General features: G+C 38.3%; 1 protein-coding gene across 1 annotated transcript in view; it reads left to right on the plus strand.

Moving 5' to 3' along the window:
* Positions 1-1,385: 1,385 nt before the first annotated feature.
* SLC2A13 (solute carrier family 2 member 13) overlaps positions 1,386-23,415 on the plus strand; it is a 286,045-nt gene continuing 264,015 nt past the window's right edge. The window contains exon 1 of the mRNA XM_016151690.2: positions 1,386-2,197. Within this exon, the coding sequence (XP_016007176.1) occupies positions 1,648-2,197 (550 nt within the window). The 5' untranslated portion in view covers positions 1,386-1,647. The remainder of the gene's footprint in view (positions 2,198-23,415) is intronic.

Consider the following 23,415-nt stretch of genomic DNA (forward strand, 5'->3'; position numbering starts at 1 on the left):
TTCTCATCTGAATCTTTTCTGACCCTGAATATTAAGTTCATTGCTCCAGAGCTGAAAGCTCTCTTTAACTGATCCCTAAGAATGAAGAGAGAGCCTTGCTTTGAAGCCACACGATGAGTTTAAAAAGTTAAGCCCTCTGAGCTTATTATTTTTCTGTGTTTTGGGAAACGGAAGCGATATAATATGGGAGATAATCATAACTAATAATCTAAATGAAAGCGATTTTGACGTTATAATTTTTATTGAAACAGGGACAAAATCCTTTTCTCTAAAAGCAAAAAACTTTTAGACTACATGAAAAATAGGCCTCAAGATAAGAAATAAAGAAAATAAAAGAGCATGAAATTGTGAGGAATAGAATCGCATGATTCATATTGCCTCCTGCCCTCAGCTTGAAGAATGAAAGCAAATCAGAGGGCCAAAGTCATGATTCTCTTCTGAAGTGGAAGCGTAAGAAATGATTTACAAATGGTTTATATCAAAGAGAGGGGAAAGACCAACAGGCAGTTATCCCAACAGTTTGAAAAACTGGTCGCAAATAACGTCATCTTTGCTTGTTTCAAACAAATGAAGCAGTTGAAAATTGCCCCTGCAAATTGAAGGCTACAGTGGGGATTTCTCAGAGGAGAAGACGTCCGTTCTTTTGGTGAGCGTGTTGCGGGGAGGGAGGTGAAGATTCCCTATTAAATCACGAATCAGAGTCATGGGTTTACTTTCTACCACAGAGAACTGCTTGAATATATAGGAATAAAACGATTAAATGTGAATTTTCTTTTACACATTAGGGATCCACAGAAAGAGGTTTCGGATTTACCTGGGCAGATATATTTATCCTTGTTCTCAAAGCATCGAGATGTACCACGCCTTTAAAATAAGCATAAATTGAGAAGAGACTGGCTGTGAGAGGAAACTGGTTATAGAAATGAAAGAACACAGTCCTGAATTGCTCCACAACAAACCCGTTTATGTCACAACATTATAAATTGTACTTGCTTTATGCCATACTAGAATTTTTTTTAAGGCCTTTTCCAGCCTTGGCCATCCCTAGGCTGTGAGCAGGATCTTAATGTTTTACGGGTTCTCTCCCCAGCCTACCAAACATTGCAAGCGTTGTAGGCCGTTTCTCCGGTGTGTGGAAGCCTATTACTTGGCAATCCCATTACTTGGCAATCCCACATTGGCCTGCTCCCCAGCTGCAGCTCCCAAATTAGGGTTAATTCCTTACATATGTCACATCCCTAAATGAAGAAGCCTGTGTCTGACGTTGTCTTCAACCTGGGGGTGGGGTCCGGGGCGGGCTGAGCCTGGCCCCGCCCAGGGAGGGGGCGGAGCATCTCCGCGGCTCTGCCCCGCTGGTCCCGGGCTGCACGTGACCCGCGGACCCGCCTCCCGCCTGCTCCGCAGCGCCAGCTCGGCAGGCGCGGGGAGTGAGTCTCGAGTGAGACCCGCCAGGCTCCAACTCCCCGGCGCCGGAGCTCGGCTGGCAGCAACTTTCTCCCCGGAGCAGCCGCGGCGGCGGCTGCTGCGGTGGCATCCGGAGCGGAAGCCGGCGGCGGCTGCTCCTGCCCGCTCAGGCTGTCCAGCCCTCCGAGACCGCCAGCCTGCGGAGCCTCGTCGCCCCGGGAAGCCCCGGGCTCCTGCTGCCCTATGTCCCGCAAGGCGAGCGAGAATGTGGAGTACACGCTGCGGAGTCTGAGCAGCCTCAAGGGCGAGCGGCGCAGGAAGCAGCAGGAGCCGGACGCGGCGAGCGCGGCCGGGGAGCGCAGCCTCCTGGCGGCCGCTGAGTCGAGCAGCAGCCTGCAGAGCGCGGGCGGCGGCGGCGTCGGGGACCTGGAGCGCGCGGCGCGGCAGCAGTTCCAGCAGGACGAGACCCCCGCCTTCGTGTACGTGGTGGCGGTCTTCTCCGCGCTGGGAGGCTTCCTGTTCGGCTATGACACCGGGGTCGTGTCGGGGGCCATGCTGCTGCTCAAGCGGCAGCTCAGCTTGGACGCGCTGTGGCAGGAGCTGCTGGTGTCCAGCACGGTGGGGGCGGCCGCCGTCTCGGCGCTGGCTGGCGGGGCCCTCAACGGCGTCTTCGGCCGCCGAGCCGCCATCCTGCTGGCCAGTGCCCTCTTCACCGCCGGCTCCGCGGTGCTGGCCGCAGCGAACAGCAAGGAGACCCTGCTCGCGGGACGCTTGGTCGTAGGGCTTGGCATCGGTGAGTTCGGGCTCTGCGAAGGGCACCCGGGGATCCCTGGCGTCACCGCCCCTGATCCTGGTCGCTGGCTTCCTTTTGCCCCTCCAGGGTCCCTGTCGGGTCTTGCCAGGTCTGAGAATACTCAGACCACTTCTCTTGCCCACAGGTTAATTCGGCCCCTAAGGCTCCCTAGGGGCGCGGGAGTGGGGAGGGGCTCGAGCCCACGTGGAATCTTAAGTAGCCCTTGGACAGGTGTATCCGCAGGACTGTTGCTTCTCTGAGCACTTGCAAGGACCCCCGCTCATCTTCTGCCTTTTCCCCCTTGATCCAGCCCCACCTGATGGTGCTGAACGGTGTAGGAAAGAGGGTCTCTTTAAGTTCTTGCATTGTTTTCTTTGTTTCTCCACTGCTAGCTCCTTTCTTTTTCTAGGATTCCAAACTCCGAACCCAACCCGTCTTAAAGTAGTAGTTAATTTTAAAGTTAAGTAATTCAGGACTCAAAACTACACTTTGCTACCCCTTCTCTCTAGTCATTTATCTTTAGGTGGAGTATAATTTTCCCCTCTTTTTGCGTTTACTTTTTTGCATTGTCTTTTGCTTTCACCTTTCCCCAAATGAATTCTTCGATCCTCTATTTTTCTAACATTTTCCTTTAAATCCATATTCACCCATTCTCTTCGTTTTGCCTCTCCTGCTTTCCCTTTGGGAACCAAATTCTCTATTAAAAGTCATGTTCACTTTCTAAATTCACTTAGGAAATACTCCCCATGTGGATAAATGCACAGCAGGATAGATATTTGCAGTTTACTTCAAATATGGGATTAAGGTTCCCAGGGCATTGATTTTTCACCCTGGTTGCTGAGCAGTGTAGGTGCAATTGGCAAGATCTTGGCAGACAGAAGCAATTTGGAATGTGCTCAGTATTATTAGAAAGCACTTTTGAGGGAAAGTGGAAGGGGGGTGGTGAGACTTAAATCTCACTATTAGTTTTTCTAAGACACACCACTGGTGCTTTTTAAATATTTCATTTTATAATCATTTTTTGTTTCTTTTAGGGTGCTGTTGACATTTATCTCCTATTGCTGGGGCTTGATGAAAAGTCCTTTCTACCTGGGGTTACTGATGCTCTGTCCATTCACCACTTGTTTGACATTTATGCTTTTCATCCCTTTTCTGTAGGCTGTCAGGGGAAGTGAGCCCCATTTATACAACTCACGTAGGAACTTGGAGCCTAAATCCCAGCTCATCACACTTTGTATCTGGAAGCTGTCACTACTGATCTGCCTTTTGTTCATTGTGCTGTGAATTAGTGAAGCAAGGTTAGGCCCTCAGTTAAATGTTTCCTTGTTACATTAAAGTCCAGAATGACCAAAAAGTACAGCTGAAGTGAAACCTTTTGTATAGGAACTGCTAATGCCTTCAGGACCCTTCACCAAATCACCTGGTGTTTAAGTCAAATGATCAGGGTTGTTAGCATTTTCTGCTTGGGACACCTGCACCACCTTTTTTGTTTCTTCTGACATAGAAACAGCAATTTTATGTAGCAAGATTTGTTCCATGAGACTGAATTTTACTTGTGATTTTGAAATTTAATGTTTTGTAGCGATCTCTAAATGAAGCTTCGTAGTGTTTAGCTATGGCAAATACTGGGTATTGGATATTGACTCTCTTATCTGATAGGAAAATTGAACCCTTGTTGTGTTTTAGTTCCCCTTCCAGGTGTTGTGAGCAGAACGGTAGGAGCATTTATACTCCAGTAAGCGTGGCAGGGTGGAACTGAAGCAAGTTAGAACTTGCTGAGCTCCATAAGAAAGGTTCTCAGGGTTGAATTCAAAAAGAGCATGGTCACCTTGAGCAGAGGGAAGCCAGAAGCAATTCCAGATGAAAATAGTATGTTGAATAGTAGTTTAACAGTAGAAATGAGGAAAAGACCTTCTAAGCCAGGGAATGAATTATGAAAGGAAAGCATATGGCATGCTTGGGGAACAGGGCAGATGCAACACAGGATGAAGTGGCGAGCAAGATTGGAAAGGTTGGTGTGCTGGAACCATGGATGCCTCTGTGTCTCACAGCCTGGCCCTGTGGCGTCTGGGCTGCTTGCCTGACAGTACAGCCAGTTGGGACATAGGTCAGTCCTACTAAGGCCTGTGTCAGTCCTGAGGAATACACCCCTTAGGGTAGAACCCCTGATACAAAGCTTCATAAAACTTTACTTTTCAAATGAAGGATGTTTTAAGGTCGTAAAACAGGCTGTGTAATGGGCCACATTGAACAATACCACACTTCATATTAGGGTCTATGCAAAGGATATAATTGTACATGTAAAATCCTTAAAACTCACAAAGGTTACTAATCTCACAAAGATTAAGCTCCCAAAGAGAAGTCACAAGAATGACTTTTAGCTATACGGAAATGGGTCCCTAATATGAGCATTATTTTTAGGGATACTAAATCAGTTTTGTTTGTTTGATACACTAAATCTTGGTTAATTTCATTCTAACTTTTTAAGTAGTTAAATTTTATGTGTGGTCAGGAGGTGTGTGTGTGTGTGTGTGTGTTTAGTAAATGTTGACAAGTTTGCAATGATAATTTCTTCCACAAATTTACCTGTGGTAAATATAAGGTCCAGAAGGACAGAGTTTTTTGTTCATTTTGTTCACTGATGTATCCAAGACCTTTGGAGGCACTTGTTGATAAATGAATTAAATGAATGGTGAGTAGGAACATTAAAATAATTCCATTGCTGATAGGGTACAACTCTAAATTAGGATTTGTTATGATTTTTTAAAAAATAGTGTATTGTAAAATATTTTTAAGGCCATCTAAGATTTTTAGTTTGTAACAGTTTAATGAAATAATTCATTTTTCTATGCAATAAATGTTAATTAAACTTCCATTATTGATTCTATCAGGTTTGAAGTAGGCAGTAATTAGGTAAAAATCCCACCCAGGAGGTTTTCATTCTCTAATGGGATAGAAAGACCATCCACAAGCAATTAAAATACAATAGAGATGTCTCTAAGTGCCACAGGACTCACAAAAGAGTAGGCAATTGATTATTTGAAGAGGAGGGTAAATAGAACATAGAATTAAGGAGGTTTTACAAAAACAATTATTTCAGCGAGGGGTTGAAGGGTGTGAGTAGGAGTTCATCAGATGTAGAGAATCTGGGAAAGGAACTAAAATTTAGTCCTTTAGTATATAGTAGCTACCCTGCTATTAATTTATATATGTTATCTCAATCCTTCTGACCCTTTGAATTAGGTGCGAAACACCTAATTATTAGAAATCTTTGTCCAAGATTGTTACTACAGGGTGGGTAGCTGTGCATGCAGCCATGAATTTCCGGAATTGGAAGAGTCAGTAGGCCCTTCAGCAGAAACCTGTGCAAAAGATAAACTAGTCGAGTATAGTTGTTAGTCTATATTAAACAAGTGATAGTAAAAGAAGAATCTGAAATCAGGAGTATTTTAGTTTAAAGGTCCTGTTTCCTTTATGAGTTACAGCAAAATCAGCTTATTGAGTGCTAGTTTTGCATAGGGCATTGTTTTAGGTTTTTGGTTTCACCAGAACTTCCTTTCATTCCCCTGGTTTGGTTGGTTCTTATCCGTGACTTGAGTCCTGGGACCAGACCATTGTCCCTGCCCTACTACCGTTGCCACTCAAACTTTTTAAACTTTAAGACTCTAATTTGAAATAGTACACAGTGGTGGAGGTAGAAAATTTTCTACGTTTCAGCTGGTCTAATAATTCAATATATATGAGATAGATTAACAAAAGGAACCAAATTTGATTACATACATATAGGTGGAAACCCCACATAGTGAGAGTTAGAGACTCCATATACATGAAAGGTTCAGAAACAAAGTTACAATGAGGTGTATGTATATTGTAACAGTTTGAGCTAAGAATGAGGTAAGGCGCCTTGGCGTTTCTGAGGGGAGGGAGGTCATTCAAAAGATAAGAGCAAATATTCAGTAATTAGATGTTTGTCATGCCATATAGATCAGTCATAAAGATATCTCTAGTGATTACTCTCTTGGGCAGTGCTCTCAATTTATGTTTTTTAAGGGAGAGAGAAACGTTTCTCTTAAGACCACAGAGTCCTGATTGCCTTCAGTGCCAAAGTGACACATCTTAGGCCTTTTATGACCTCTTCAACACAAATTTGCTGTCCCCAAACTTTTTGTATTCTAGAGAATAATCTTATTTTGTATGTCCTTTACACACAGTCACATTTTGCAAGGTTTAGCAGTATTATACCCATAATCAAAGTTTTTAGGGATGGTTAGGGTATAACAGGATTGAAAGAATGTGAGTTTGCACAATTTTGCTTTATTTGATTGTTATCTGGGACCTTGTATTCTCTCATGCATAACACACAAAAAGTTGTCTGGAAAGGGCAAATTACAAGAACAGAGTACTGTTATCACTGTTAGCATATACATAGCCCAAAAGCCAGCAATTTAATTTAGCCCTTTCTCTGTGGTATTAGCATTTACTTTACTGCTCCTTGCAGATGATGATGTAGTATCTGTGTAGGGAACTTCAAGAAGTCTCTGAATCCAAGTATTCATCAATATTCAAAACTTTGAGAATTGACATATGAATTTATACAACACTGGATTTGTTGAATTAATTTTAGATTTACATCAGTTTCTCTTCTGTTAGCCTCTATTCCAGTACTCCCTCTACTGGAACATAATTTGAAGCTGCATATTACAGCTTGTAATTGGTATGTTATGGCCTCTTGAATAGTTCTAAAAATACCACATTTTTTTTTCCAAACAGCACTTTGAATTCTTATTTTTTTAATGCCAAGCAAATGTAAAATCTTGTTTGAGCAAAACATCGCACAATTATGCATTAATGTCAAAAAAGAATTTCATTTAAGGTAAGCGTAGTTAGCTAGAATCAGCCATATTTTTAAATAATCATCCGTCTTTTTTCTTTTTTTTATACAATTAAGTTTGTTTTTTCTATTCCTCCCCACACCCACCCAAATTCTTTCAGTTTCATCTTTTAAAGCAGGATTTTTATATTAGATTTATGCTTTCTACTGGTATGAAACGGATATGTAAAAGAAAGCTTTGATTGACTTCCTCTATTTCCTTTTTTTGTATATGTTAACAGTTTGTGAGCACCGCCTGGCTCCCACGCACAATTCTGGTGGCATGGACATTGTAGAGTTATAGTAAGGATTATGACCTAATTATGTTTGTCTAGTAGTACTGCAATATCCTCCTTGAGTTGTCAGTGAGATGACGAAAGTCTGTTAACATGAATTCAGTGAAGTTATTCATGTGACTTCTGTATAAAACATTTCTCTTTTTTTACTCACCCATGTTTCCCTCTTCTGTATTTTAAGCTCGAAGCAAGAATTACTAAGTTGAATGACTTCACAGTGATATCTTTGGCTTTCACACCTCTAATGTTGTAGAACCTGTTGGTAGATCTCAGATGGCAAGCAGTCTTTGCCGTCTTTACTCAAAAGTACATGAGACTAATTCTTTTCCTGATGCAACTAGGTTCCTTTATACATCCTTCCTGTCTACAACTCTTCATTGTTACCTTTTATCTTTGACCTTCAGAGTAAATAACAGCAACACTTCTATAAAGAAAATTTCCATTATTAGGAGGAAAATCTGTACTCACCAGGAAACCCTAAAATGTTTTTCCATATTTAAAATTTAATTTCCCTGGATGTAGGGAGAATAGTCAAGTTTTGCGGATACTTCGAAATTCAGTTTGGGAGGGAGTTCTGCATGTTTTTCACTTGGGCCTTTTATTAACTATTTGCACCATTTAAAATAGAGTGAACTGGAGTATGTGTCAAAAGCCACGGGGCAGGACCCTCATTTCACAAGGCTAAGCAGTGTCACATGGGCTCACCAGTGCCAACAGTGGTGGTTACACCAGCATTCTTCTGTATTTGATTTAGTCATCTTCCTGCTGCACTGAGGGAAATCTCAGTGGTCACTCTTCATGGTGGAACGTGAATTGACAATCGATTTAGCTGTCAACACCCCGGAAAAGATAATGCTTAACATCTCTTCTGTGCTTAACTCTGTGCCAGGCACTCTTTGAAACATTTTGCATATATTAATTCACTTAATCTTCATAATAACCCAGTGAGATAATACTGTTCTTTTTCAGATGAAGATATTTAGGCAGAAAGAGATGAAGTAACTTTCTCGTATTTACAAAGCAAATGGTGGAGCCAGAGTTCATTCCCAAGACATCTGGTTTTATAGTCTGCTCAACTGCTTGGTGACACAGATGCTTCTCCCCGATGCCAGCGTAATTGTTCTTTACCATGCTATGTGGAGGTTACCTTTAAACTACACACTTTTTAAATGAATCTTTTAAGAATGTAGCCATGGCATATCAGGAGTGCAATGAGGAAAGCAAAGCATCATTTCCTTGCTAAGTGCTTGGGAACAGGGATGCCTATAATCATGGCTGTCATGTTACATGACTCCAGGAGGCTCCATCCAGACTCTCTTTACCCTAGAGGGAGTGTGTGCACATGGATTACAGTGTGGCTCCCTGAATTGGACAAAACAGAGGTACTGCCTGGGATGCAACTAAAATTTTAAAAATGCTTTTCTGCTTTTCCTTTTCTGATCATGATGTTCTGCCTGCTTAGCATGTGCTTTTCCATAACATTCTTTCTACTCCTTGTCCCATAGCCATTTACTGAGTGATGACTTTTTTGGTGCTGGAGATACAAAGATAAAAATAGTCTTTGATCTTAAAAGACCTAAGTCTAGTGGAGAAAGACAAATATGAGATTGTTAATCCTATGATAGAATTATCTAAAGGATGTTTACTCATCCTTCCAGGTCCAGCTTTATCAGGAAAGCTTTCTTGCTTGGCCTCTGCTAAATATTAGCACTTTCTCTGAACCGCACTCTTGGCATTTAAGTGCATTATTCCTTGCAGTATATCTTTTTGGCCGTGACTCATCTCCCTGGTAGACCAGAAACTCATGGGGTTAGCAAATTAGTTATTAATAGTGTTTATGTCTTCTCATTGCACTTAATACCCTACTGTTTATATATTAAGCCCTTAAATATGTAGCGAACTAAAGAATGCATGAAACTAACACTCAACAGACCATTGCCATAAGAAACCTCAGACACATACTTAATTGCTGCACAGTTAATTCAGAAAGTGAAATAACCTGGTGGTGAAGCTTGAGGCCTCTGGATCCACACTACCTGTGCTCACACTGGCCACTTACTGCCTGGGTGACTGTCAAGTCTTGAGCTTCAGTTTCCTCATCTGTAGAATGGGCTAATACCTGCCTCATAAGGTAGTTATAGGAATTAAATAAGTTAATATTTGTAGAGTGCTTTCACAATGCCTGGCAAAGTAAAGCATCAGTGTTTGTTAAGCATTCACACATAAGCTGTGCAACCTTTGACAAATTACCATTATGTGTTTTAGTTTCTGCGTCTCTGGAATGAATGTTATGATTACACTTAGAATAGAGGGTTGTTGTACAAATTGAATGAGCCGATGCGTATAAAAATGCCTCGCTATCAAATGGTAGCTCTTGTTATCAGGTATAGCCATCTCAGTCATCGCCCGAACACCTTTTAAAATCAAGGAAAATAAAATCCTGAGTGTTTAATGTTTATCATAAACAGTAACAGTTGATTGAAAATTCCATAATATAACTTGAACAGTTAAAAGGCAAAATAAATAATTTAAAAGGGCGGGAGGGAAGTACTCTGTTTTTTAAGTATTCAGTTTATATATGTCAAATTTACTTCCGGCCACATAGGTGAAGTTTTGAACTGGGTCTTGAAGAAATTTATAAACGAGTTGCCTGAGAGAAGGCTACTCTTTTGGCAGAGGAAGAGGAGAGAAATAACTGTAAAGCATTAAGGAAAGCAAGTAGATTTTTGGCTATGTGCAGGGGTTGGATAAGAAAATAGTAAAAGTATGAACTTATTCGTTAGAGTATAATCTAAGTTAATAAGTAGTAAGGGACCAGTTGGAGCTATGATATTAGGTCTGACTCGTAATATTTTATATGTCTAGTTGTAGAAAAGAGTTTAGTTCCCAGATGGAAAAGATATATCTGCCTTTTAAAAGGCAAAGAATGGATATTTTTAATAAAAACTTGAAAGTAATAGCTTTGGAATAAAACAATTTTAATAATGAAGCTTTCATATAAAACTCCATTATCATAATTTTGAGTTCCTGACTCCATGTCAAGAACTCATTCCATACAACAGAGAGAGAAAATTGGAAACTAAAATTGTGTGCATAGTATTCAAGGACTAAACATTTACCATTTAATATTTGGTTAGCAACTGCCTGTAGTTTTGAAAGAAAATTATATAGTGACTAAAAATGAGTTGCAAATGCATGTAAGATTTCAAAGATTCTTGACATACAGGTATCGTTATAAGTTAATATCAGGGTAAAAGCTGAAGTATTTACTACCATGTCTACCCAATTCTAATATTTGCTATGAAGTCATAAAGAAAATGGCTTCTAGGACTCTTTCCACTGTTTTTGGGTGGACAATGTGATGTGGCCATCTGTGATTTTTGTAGGTGAGACAGCATGTATATCAGGCCTATCTCAGAGATCATACAGGGCCACAGGCCTGCATGCCAGGCTGTGAAGTCACTGAGACTGGAAAATATGCAACGCACACACACACCCACCCACACACACACCCTCCCCCCCCCCTCCGTTGGAGTCCTTTATCATTTCTCTTGAAAGCAAGCTTGTTGGGAATTCTTATAAAATATTTCATTATATTCATTCCTACCCTGTATTAGGAAAATATTTACAATTTTTTAGAGTTTACTTTTCCTCCTTCTACTTGTTCATACTCTTGAAATGTTTCTGAAATTAAAATTTAAGCAAATACTGCAAATAACATAGAATTCTATCAGTTTGTCATTTTTCCTTGAATATTCTCTATATCTGCAAGTATCTAATCTTTGTTTCCTGGGATATAATGCTTACTTAAAAGCAGCTTATTAGAAGTGCTGTAAAAACTCAAAATATGGTAGACTCTAAAACAAAACCCATCCTTTATGCCTGTGTGTGCATGTTTTGTGTACATTCACTCATTAACCAAGCAGGTAGGTGTTTTCCTTAGTTTCAGAGTGAGTGAAAGACATGCAGAGAGGTTAAGTAAATTAGCAACGTTAGTGCAGTGCTGAAATTCAAATCCAGGTTTCTGAGGAAGGACCAGTGCATGCCCTGCTTCTCCATTATACTTATCATAAATCCAGTTCTTGGTTATGGAAGCTAAATATGTATAGTCACAATGATATTTTCTAAGTTAGTATGTATATTTAATGCACTAGAATTTTTAAAATGATTGCTGAGGGAACAGTGCTGAGACAGTCATTGTTAGGGAAACTATTAAAAGACAAGAACTACCCAGGTAGAAAATACTCCAAATAAAGAACATATTATACATATACAAAAGCAGAAAAGAGATGAATGGAACAAAATAAAAATTCCAGCGATAGACCTAACTTTGTAAGAGTTTAATGTTGAAGAAATAAGGTAATGGGGAAAAGAATTATTAATAAGTAATTGAGAAAGGAAATAATATGAATAAAAACAATGTAAATAAAAGATATTCTCACTGATTTTTAGTCATGTAAAATTTTTAAAAAATAGGAATGGAGCGATTTTTATATTAGTGATATGGTTCCTTGTATTATAATTTTAAAGCCTCTAATAGAGATTTTAAAAGCAAGATGACATATTAAGTAAATGTTATGGTATATTTGTTTACCTAAAAGTAAATGTATTTATCCTGAAAGCATAGACTATTTACAGCAAGAGGAAATGTAATTAATAAACTCTCAGGCAAGTATTAAACGTTATTAATAATTATAAGTGTAAATTAAGATAACATACTGAATTATCAGATTAGAAAAAAAACTTGACTAATAGTTTGTAGGAAAATATTTTCTTGTTAAATTAATTGGAATACTTTCTGTAGAGAATATTTTAGGTAATAGCCAGGCATATTTAACATATTTCATTCATCTGTTCTGCTTATTAATTCAGCAAACTTATTTTGAATTACTGATGTGAGCATTAAGTGCCAAAGTATCTAAATACTTGGAATACAAAGTATCTAAATACTTGGAATATGGTGAGGTCTATGTTTATAGAGTTCATTTATAAAACTGCTAATATTCTTTGATTTGGAAATTTCACTTGATGGGTTATAAGAAAACACAGGGAAAACTCATTTTGGCTAAAGATATTAGAGGTACAATATGTAATTTTTAAAAAATCGGTGCAGGGGGAACCTCAAAGTGCATAGTGATTGTTAAATGGTTAGATAGACCACAGTATGTGATAGAACATTGCACTGCCATTAAAATAAAAACGTGGACCTGGACTACATATAAATATACAAATAATAAGCCCCCAGAATAGAACATAGTTGTATGGACACACTGATTACAACTATCTAAAAAATTATTACTGAACATAGAGTTTGGAAAAAGGCATAAAATTGTGTATATAGTTCGCAAATGGCAAAATGGACTTTAAATGTTAATTTTTTACTAGCACCTTTATATTTGTCATTAATACTTTATATTTGTCATTAATACTTTACCTGGAACTCAGATTTTTGTTTTAAAGTACACAGATACATGTATAACAAAAGACTCCAGGAATAGATTTTTTTCCAAACGAGATATTACCTCTTATTCCATAGAATGAAGTTTTTAAGAAGTGATGACAAAAGTATTATAAAGACTCTACTCATTTGACAGTTGCGTGGACTTATTTTCTCTCCAGTTTTTAACTCATTGCATGAATTAGCAAGACATCATGATGTGTGGTGTACATTTCTTAGATCTTACCTTGATATCTCAGGAAAGTATCTTGCCTACTACTTCATCACCAAGAAAAATAGAAACCATCAGAATGAGAGCTCCCATCCCTAAATTCCCTCATCTCCTTCGTGCTTCCTCAGGTGTTCCAGTATCCCTGCCTGCTCCTTGCCCAGATATTGTCTTCCTCCTGGACCTGTGGGTGCACTGTCCATGCTCATGGCCAAGGCCAGCTCCTCTACTTATATCTTAGATCTATCTCATCTTTCTCCTATTCACAGCTACCATTCTAACTCTTTCCCCTTTTCTTTTATTGTGTAAATTTTCCATTGTACTGGATCATTTCCATAAGCATGCACATATGCTGTTATTTTTTCCATCTTAAAAAAAAACCCCTTTCTGCTTTACTTCATCTTTCATTTACTATCCTGTTTATCTCCTTTTCTTTACACCAAACGGTTGCCTGTATTCCTTCTCTTCAGTTCTTCCCTTCCCATTCTTTTGCATCCCATTACCACTCCACCAACATCACTCATGTCATATTTATAATGCCATCTGTGTTGCTCAACCCAAGGACTTGACCCGTGAAAAGCATTTGACACAGTAAAGCATGACTTCATGAAACACTTTCTTTGGCTTTCCTTGTTTTTCCTTAGATTGTTTCTTCTCAAGCTCCTTTGCAGATTTTTCTTCATCTCCCAGATGAACTCTTAGTTTTGGCAAGCACCAGAGATCACTCCTTGGCACTCTCCTTTTCTCTATTTACATTCACTCCTTTGGTGATCTCATCCTGGCTCCTTGTTTGCTGACTACCTAGATTTCATTCAGCCCAGACTTCTCTTCTGATACGAAGACTCATACCAGCTTTTCACTCAGCTTCCTGCTTTGCCCACCATCTTCTACATACCAGATAAGAGAATGCTTCTTGGTGTTCTGGTCCAAAGCCTTGGAGTTGTCCTTAACTCTCTCTCAAGTTCCACATCTAACCTGCCAAGAAATCTTCCAAATCTAGCTTCTAATTAATCTATAATCTGTTTCTCATCACTTACACTTTTATCTCTCCCTAGGAGCATTGCAAGTCTCCTAACTGTTCACTTTGTCTTTTTCTTGACACCTCTGCCATCTTTCCTCCCCATGGCAGCCAGAAGGATTCTTGTACAATACAAAGCAGAACATGCTACTTCAGTGTAACTTAAAGTGCTGTTCTCCGTAGCTCCTTATCTCTGCTCAGAGTAAAAGTCAGCAGCCTGCAGTGCTCTTGCCCCTCCTTCCTCCTCTTCTGACCTTCCTTCCTCCTCCTCCTTTACCCCTGCTCCAGCCACGCTCCTGTCTAAGAACACACAAGTCATCCAGGCCTTTCTAGGTCTGATTCCTCTGCTAGGAAAGCACTCCGCAGATATCCATATCGTTCCCTCATCTTTGCTTTTCTCAAATGTCTCCCCTAAGTGAATTCTTCCTTGATCACTGTTTAAAATTGCAGCCCCACCACTGGTACTCCTTACTCTTTTTTTTTTTTTCTTTTTTTACTTTTTAAATTTTTCCTCCCTGCTTTTTTTTTTTTTTTTTCTCTATGGTACTTTTCACTGATATTTATGTTAGTTGGTTTCCCATTACTAGAATGTAATTTCCATGGAGATAGGTTTTTATTTTTGTTTTGCTATTCCTGTTCCATCAGTCCATAGTATAGTGCCTGGCACATGGTAGTCATTCAATAAATATTTACTGAATAGATAAAAACTAAAGTAGTGTAACCACAGTGAGTAATTTTTGAGCTGAGATCAGATTATTTATGCATCAGAGATGTCAGCAAATTTGTGCAGTGGGTGTGGGTAATTAAGTGTTCTCTAGGGTTGCTTCTGACTCAAGTCTGTCATTTCAAACTTTTTGAAGTAGTTTGGAAAAAATAGATATTTTTAAGTTCAATTAAGACATTTAAGTTCTCAGCACTTGGGACAAAAGCAGATCTCTTCCAGTCTTCCAAGTTCAAAATGTGAAAGTTAATTAGTACATGAAAACTGATTAGACTCTCAGGGATGAACTTAAAGTAACTACAGTTGATCCTTGAACAGCATGAATTTCAATTGCGGGGGTCCCCTTTATATGTGGATTTTTTTCCTTCTTGTCTGAGGATTGAAAACAGTTTTTTGGTCAACAGTTAGGAATCTGCAGATGCAGGTGGCTGACTGTATGCAGTGTTCTGTGCCATTTTATGTAAGAGACTTAAGCATCGGAGGATTCTGTTATCTGTGGAGGGTCCTAGAACCAGACCCTTTGGGATGCTGAGGGATGACTGTAGTTATGTTTTGGGGGAGTCACAAGTTAATGTGAATTTTTGACTGTACAGGGATCAGTTACCCTTGTTGTTCAAGAGTCAATTGTACACTGACACGATGGCGGAATCAATTGGTATGGAAACTCACTAGGTGACACATGTCGTTTCCCAGTGCTCCTAATGCTCTCATGTCTCTGCTCTTTCCTGGCTGGGATGTTTGTGGCAAGAGGGATTGCGATTCAAATTGTTGCGTTTTTGTGGTTGAACCTGGAATTGAAGCAAGATGGGGGCAGGAGAAGGTCGGAGAGTTGTATTTCACCCATACTGATAAGAGACCTGATGAGTTTTCCCTGACCTTCACATTATCTCGCTGATGACTCAAGTTTCCAAAATTTAGTGAATCTATCTTCTGGAGAATGCGGGATGTGGAATTTGAAATCTCCTTTTTTTTTTTCTTTTTTTTTTTAGTGCTCAATTCATATTTCCACATTTCAGATTCCATAATAGAGTTCATTAAGTAGTTACTAAGCACTGGAGTAGGCACAATGGTAGCCGCTTGGGATTCAAAAAATAGAGCACACACTTTATTTTCCATTTTGGATCTGGTTATAAATATAAGGGATAAAACATATGAATATATTATAATGTAATAAATTTTATAAGATGGTATTAAATGTAAGGAATTTTAAAAATAAGTATTATGATCTTTATTTTGTGCTGATCCTTAAATGATCAAGATTTTAATTCTGGATATGAAAAGTGGGGTTATGCTTCAAGTGAAGCTGGTCCATAACTCTTCAGAGCAATGAAGTGGCATGATCACTCATCCAAATTGTGAGAATTAAAATAATAGTATTATATTACATTTTAAACTTATTTGAATATGGATGCTTCCCGTTAATGTGGAAAATTAAAAATTGCCAAGCAAAAGAATCAAATTATTCTATTAAGACCCGGCTCAAGCCAGATTTTTCAGTTTACCATTCTGGTTTTTTAATTTTGTAAACCCCTTAAATTCTTAACGCCTATAAAATTGTCCTTGCCATCCCAGATGCACTTTCTTATGCCTTTCTCTATGCCACTGCTATTACTGCCCACGTGTGATACTCATATATCACTGATGTAGTCAGGAATAGAAAGATATGCAAGGCACAGTAGTACAGATAGTGTCAACATGGAGCTAGCGAGTCAGGCTTTACAGAGAATTTACTTCATAGAGTTCTTGGGTGGGTCAGCTGATAAAGTATTTTCTGTTAAAAGCTTAGCATGGTTTTTAGTACTTAGTAAATGCTCAATAAATATTAGCTACTGACATTATTCTAATTGTGTTTTTACATAGCTGTATTTTCTACCATATTGTAAGTTTTAAAAGTGCAGAGACCACGTCTTTTGCCAACACACCCCCTTTTTAAATCTTGGATCTAGCCCAGCACCTGATAGGTTGCTGGCACTTGCATTTGATTAATTGATCTGAATTTTTCCTCCCATTTTATCTCTATCGTAGACAGAAGGCAACAACTATTAAGTTGATGAAACAGAAGCAGACTATGATGAACAAGTTTTCTTAGCATGTTAGTAATGAAAGCTGTAGAGTGATAATTTGTATGTTAGTATGAGTACAAGTGGGCTCATTACCTAGTTTCTCAGCCATATTTGCTGGCTAAATGGAGAGAAAATTTTGAAATTTTCATAGTGTGATTTAAACCTTGAAATATGGGACTGCACAGAAAAAAATGAAATTTACTGCTTCACATATCTGTATCTATACAAATATATGACATGCCATTACTCTTTGTTGTCGGTAATTGGCCAGTTTCAACTTTAATTGAAGCCAAAGGAACAAAAACACAACAAAAGATTCTAACAGTATATTTTTATTTTTAGATTAGAGTTTCTCCTTATCCTGTGAAATAACTACGAAAGATAAATGACACATTAATAATAGTGTCAACCTAAGTAAATTTGAAAGAATATTATATTCAGATCAATGAATTATTTATTGTGAATGAACAGATCATGAGACTGGGGAAGTAAGAACTCATTTTTTTTTTTTTTTAAAAAGGCATATCACCTGAGTGAGAAAAACATGTCAGTTGGGGGGAAAAACACGTAATTTTGTGTTATTGACTCGGTAATTACATAATTATTTATTTAATCTTTATCTGTGCAAGAGATCGTTATGTTCTCGAGCATTTTCAAAATAACATTTTTCTAAAAATAACCCATTTCCAAATATATGTTTATCTGTATTAAACATTCAGAATTATAGTTACTAATAAACATTAAAGCTTTGCATATAGTTACTGCTGCTGTTAACAGTTAACTTCTTTTTGCTTTACGTGGACAAGTAAATGACTTAATCACATTCAAATTAAAAAGATTTGTAGATACAAACCGAAAGTCAATTTAAGTAAATTTTTAATATTTATAACTAGTCATGAAGAGGTGTCCAGAGATAAGACATTTAGACAAACTTTGCCTTAATTGTTCAAAAGAAAACGAATTCTAGGAATTGTGGATCAACAGATATCATTAATTTCTAGAAAAATTATGAAGTATTATTAGAGTGAAGATTTAGGAAAGTCTAATTACTAGGACCTTTTGTGAGTTCACGAGGAATATGTCTAATTAAACCTATTTTTTTTTTTTGAAAGCATTGCTGGGTTTGCAATAGATTAGGGAAGTTTTGCTGGTAAAGAATTTGATATACTCCCTTTCTTTGACTTAACATATTTGCGGGACATTTACTTTGTACTAGATGGTGAACAAAATGAACTTTATTAACCCCCTAAGGGATAATGACAGCAAATCTCTGAAATTTGGCAGATAAAAAAGACATGATTTTGTTGTACGCACTGTCTAGGTTGAAGGGAGGCCCTGAAGGAGGTCTCTAATGGGGTGCAACCCAGAGCTTAGTCTTTCATGCTGCATTTCTCTAATCTGGGGCACCCAGAGCAAACCAAAGGCTATTAGGCTTGATAAGAGAGTTAATATTCAAAATATTTTCAAGATACTGGAACACTTTTAAAATTAAACAGAAATTAAAAGTAATAGATAATATATTTGCCTATACCTTTTACATTTCAAATATATTTCTTTTGGCCCACACTTAGACCTGGCCACCAATGAGGCAGACTTCTCCAGTACATGTCCAGTAGCGTCTGTAGGGGTCCGTACAAGTTGACAGTCTATGTATGGCACAGAGAGACCTATTCAAGCATTAAAGGAGAAGTCTGTACTGTATTCACAGCCTGACTGGAGGGCCTCTGTAGTCCAATCTGACTCTAAATTTCTAAGAGCTTCTTCAGTGATTACAGTGGAAAAGTGGCTTTCATCAAATTTGCAAGAGAATTTGTCCTTTGAAAGGGAATAAATCAGCTAAGATACTCAAGTTTGCAAGTAATGCTTAAGAGGGGGACAGTGTCCCCTTTTTGTAACTCCCTATTTGTGGTCAGTAAACCTTGGTTGACTTGCTGACAACACTTGAATTCTTTTACTTTATTACTTTTTGGCACTTTTAAATGATCAAATTAGCTTTACTTTTCTTGAATGTAGTTTGAGACTGTTTTTATGAAATCAAGAACATGATTCTATGTTGTTCATTTTATAAAGAGAATTTGTAAAATATGAAGATGACAACTTTGAAAGCCACATGTGTCTGGCACCCTCTGTGGAACTTCTCAATTATCTCTTGACTCTTTAAATGATTTACTGTGCTTTCATGATTCCTCTCAAGAACACCAATTATTTAGTGTTATTGGGGTGATTGTCTTGCCAATAAGCTTGCGCTCTTAAGAACTTTTTGTTTTTTACTAGTTTCTGAAAACTAGAAGTTATTTCCACATTTACTTTAGTTGTAATTAAGTTATTTAGATCAAATATTCAGAGATTAATAGACTGTCAAAATCAGTAGGTGCAGGCTCCATACTACACATTTTATGATGCCAGGATAAACATTCTTCCTCAATTTTGTTGTTAAAAAGTATTTCACGAAGAGAATACTGTCCTGTGAAAGCGAAAGCCAGCCCTTGTCACATGCCTTTTGTGGAGCTCAGTTTCCCGAGCCTCCCCATCCCCTCATCTCTGTCTGCCCTCCACTCTCACCCCTCTCTGGTGTTCTTTTTCTTTGCTGAAATGCTTCGTGTTTCTCAATCTTAAGTGTGAACAAAAACATTTTTAGAGAGATTCGTTATATTTATCAGTCTGTAACATAGACTTTGTGTGCTTGCTCTGTGCCCACATGGTTTCAGGACGAGACCCCTTGCTCTTCTCCAGCCAGATTAACACGTCTGAATCCCACCCATAAGGGGCTTCTGGAGCAGTGATAGCTGTTTAGGTAATATTTGCCTTTCCTTGAAAGGTAGCCGTTGTCGATTATTGGCTTCGAAAAATATTTTTGAGGAAGGGATTTTCTTTCCTCACAAATAGTAGAATGACTAGTCAGGTGTAATTTCTTCCAATGTGTAATTCCTTTTAACGTGTGATTGCGAGGTCGTTTAAAAGGATAGCAATTTAAAAATAAAATATTCTAATAAAATCAGTTTAGATGTCTTTTTCATTTTAGATATTGAAATATTCACATCTTACCAACCTTTTTTTTTTTTTTTTTTTTTGGTAGGGCGCGGGGTAAGAACTGCCTATACTTTGGGACTTCTTATCTTTACCGGTTCCACCTCTGAGCTATATGTTCTAAAAAAATGTTATATCACTGATTACTTAATAGATCAAACATTTTTAGGTCATTAAAAAAGTGAGGGGCTCTCTCCCCCCCTTTCTTCTTTCATTTAAAATTTTAGTAAACTGTAGGGTAAGGGAAAACATGGAGGGTTAGGAAGGTTATATTGCAGTAATTAACATGAGATCTACCCTCTTAAAGCTTTAAATGTGGTACAGTACTGATAACTATAGGTATAGCATTGTATAGCAGGTCTCTAGAACTTATTAATCTTGCTTACTGGAAACTTTATGCCCATTGATTAGCAGCTCTCTATTTCCTCTTCCCTCCACCCCATGGCAACCATTATTCCACTTTTTGATTCTATGAATTTGACTATTTTTAGATACCTCATATAAGTAGAATCATGTAGTCTTCTAATTCATCCAACTTGAGCTGTTTCTTCTTGCAATATATTTCTTCCCTTAGACATTGTGCCACATATTCTGTTTATTTAATCTTTATACTATACAATATCTCATGTTATACAAACTGGGAGATTAAATAACTTTATGGAGGATATAATTCTAGTAAGCTGTGGAGGTGAGATTCGAACCCAGTGGCTTAACCCCCGAGGCTGGCCTCTTAACCACTACAAAGTACTACTTCAGAATGGTAACAAGAAACCTTGTTTCACAGAAGTGGTGTAAAAAGTAAATGAGGCAAACCGCAGAGTTCTTAGACTAGCACTTGGGCTATAGTAAATATCTAATGTTAACTGTTATCATTATTACATTTTAATTTCAATATATCTACCATGTATCTGCCTCAGTGAAATGATGTAGAAGGATATTTATACTGGTTGTAGTGTGAATTATTCCGTGAATTTATGTAAATTACTGACCCCTTTGAGTTCTCGGTTTCTCATTTTTCATGATAGAGAAGATATCTACTTTTTAGTAGTTGTATGAGCCTTAAGTTAGGTCACACTCTATAAGGTAACTGGTACACATAAATGCTGAGTACTGTTGGCTTCTGTTACTCTGCTCCCTTATGAGATCTGAGTTCCTCAGGGACAGGGACAGTGCTTTATTTTTGTGTTCATCACAGCTCTTGGCACATAGTCGGCATTTAGTAAATACCAGTAGAATAATTGAGTAAGAGCATTGGAAGGAGAAAGAACAGGAGGAAGGACAAATATGTGGAAATTTTTCTACTGGAGGTAGCTTTCTTCTAGTAGAAAAAAATCACCATCATCCGAAGGCTACATGGCTCTAAAGACTTACTTTTTTAATTTAAAGGTTAAACTGACCCGATATTTAATTCTTAAGTATTTTGCAACTAATGCGGTCATAAAGATAATTAGATGATTTGCCTTTATTTTAAAAAAATATTTACTGTTTGCCATTACATTTTTGATGAATCTTTTCTGAATGAAAATGCAGCCAACGATGTTAGTGAGGGGCATGGAGTGTTGAGGAGGCTGTGTGTACACGGTCCTGCCACCAGTAACCAGAGCAAACAGCCTGGCGTCTAATGAAATCAACCTGAGTGAGGCCTGGATACATGCTCTGCACCTCCACTGTCAGAGCTGAGGCAGCGGCTGGGAGAGGAGGTGCTGCATTTCTGGAGATGTTTATGATGTCCTGTCTAAAAGCCTAATTTTACCTCTTGGGATGAGATAGTGAAACTTATTTTCTGAGACTGACGTTTGGTAACTGCATGAGAAGACTAATGTAATGGGTCATTTGCTCAGTTTGGAGATTTCTCCAGAAACATACTGCAGTGTTAGGTCGAGGGAACAAACCGAGATCTGTCGTTGGTTTCAGAGGCGACCTAATCACTTTGCCCATCAGTTGGGCAGTTATGAATGCCTCATTCTTGTTACAGGTCTTTGTGCTCGTGGGCAAGGGACAACAGTGCAGCTTTTGTTTAGTGTTTAGCGTTTCAGACTCTGGAATACCTTCTGCTTGTTGATAGAATAAGGAAAAGTAGGTGATATTTTAACCAATGAGGAAAAATAAAATATTTCTGATGTATAGAGAGGAAACATGAGAAGAGACATGTAATTTGTTTGAGGGCCTATCTTGTTTCTCATGTCAGGGTTAATTTATTATTGTTATTGGTGACTGCAGGTTAAGAAAACAAGTGGCAACAGAAGAAAGCACCATGTTTTCTTTTCTCATGGCAATAAGTGTTTACTTTTGTTTATTTTTATGGATAGACTGAGAAGGCTTCCGATTAAACTGTTTTTCAGAATGGTGATATCAGTGGGGGCAGGAAGATTCTTAAAAACCACCCTCCTCGGCCCCCTGCGTTTTGACTGCCAGTGCATCTGTTCTGGTACCTGGATTGTCTCCCAGGCGCTCTTGCTTAGAACGCAGCATGGAGTAGTGGAAGGAACTTGAATGGGAAGTTGGAAAGCCTGCATTACAGCTTTGCTTTCACCTTTTATTTCAATATGTGATTTTGGACACGTCCCTTAACCCCACTTAGCATGCTTGCTTTCCTGTAAAGTAAGAGAGTTTTACTAGACTCTGGGCAAGGTTTCTTGTAACATCAGCACTTCTTTGGCAGGATGAGAGGAAAGTAAAAGAAGGACTGAGATTATCTGCCACCTACTCAGGCCCCTTCCTCAATGTGAAGTGGACGCAGAAACAGGGTGTGTCAGGCTTCAACAGGAGGGAGATCTCAATCCTAGTCTCATGAAATTACAGGCTGTTGAATAACCTAAATTCATTATGAAAATTAGGCTTTAAGTCCAAAGCTGTCTTATAGCGTATCTTTTCGCATTCACTGTAAAACATTTTAACTTTTAATGAACTGCTGTTTCCCTCCATTGAGAATTGGTACTCAGTTCTGGACAGCTCTTCAGTAGAATGACCTGACTTAGGTTGAATTTTGTTATTTGAGCCGGCTCTGTGAGAAAGCCTGCCTTACTGGCTCTTTTTGTGTTTCTTGTTATTTAAGGCATCTTATTGAAACTGAAAAGTACACTCTTTGAAAGTGTTTTTTTTAATGGGAAACTGTTGAAAAGTGGCTTTGTGTTTTCATAGACCACACAATTCTAAGTCAACTGACATGGTTTCAGAATAGTTATTGCTTGGTAGAACACACAGGTAAGTACTTGAGAGACCAGTGGTAGTATTTTGAAGTATTTGCAAGTATTGAAGATGGAGAAGAAAGCACAAACCAGGTCTGACATTTTCAGTTTGATTATTTTTGCAATATCTTAAAATAGATTGATGTTTTGCTGTTACCCTGCCAGATGTGCACTCCGTCTTTAATTAGATATGTTTAAATATATCAGTTAAAGATTGGTAGGTCCAATTTCCAATATTCTGAGCAGCTAATTATTGCTGATATTGTTTAAATGTCTTTTACTGCCTCCTAAGTCCATATTTGTGTCTATACTGTATGCTGTAAAGTTGCATTTTAAAATATAATAAGTGATATCTGATGCAAGGGGAAA

This window comes from Rousettus aegyptiacus, unplaced genomic scaffold (assembly GCF_014176215.1).
Source record: "Rousettus aegyptiacus isolate mRouAeg1 unplaced genomic scaffold, mRouAeg1.p scaffold_m13_p_2, whole genome shotgun sequence".
Classification (NCBI taxonomy): Eukaryota; Metazoa; Chordata; class Mammalia; order Chiroptera; family Pteropodidae; genus Rousettus; species Rousettus aegyptiacus.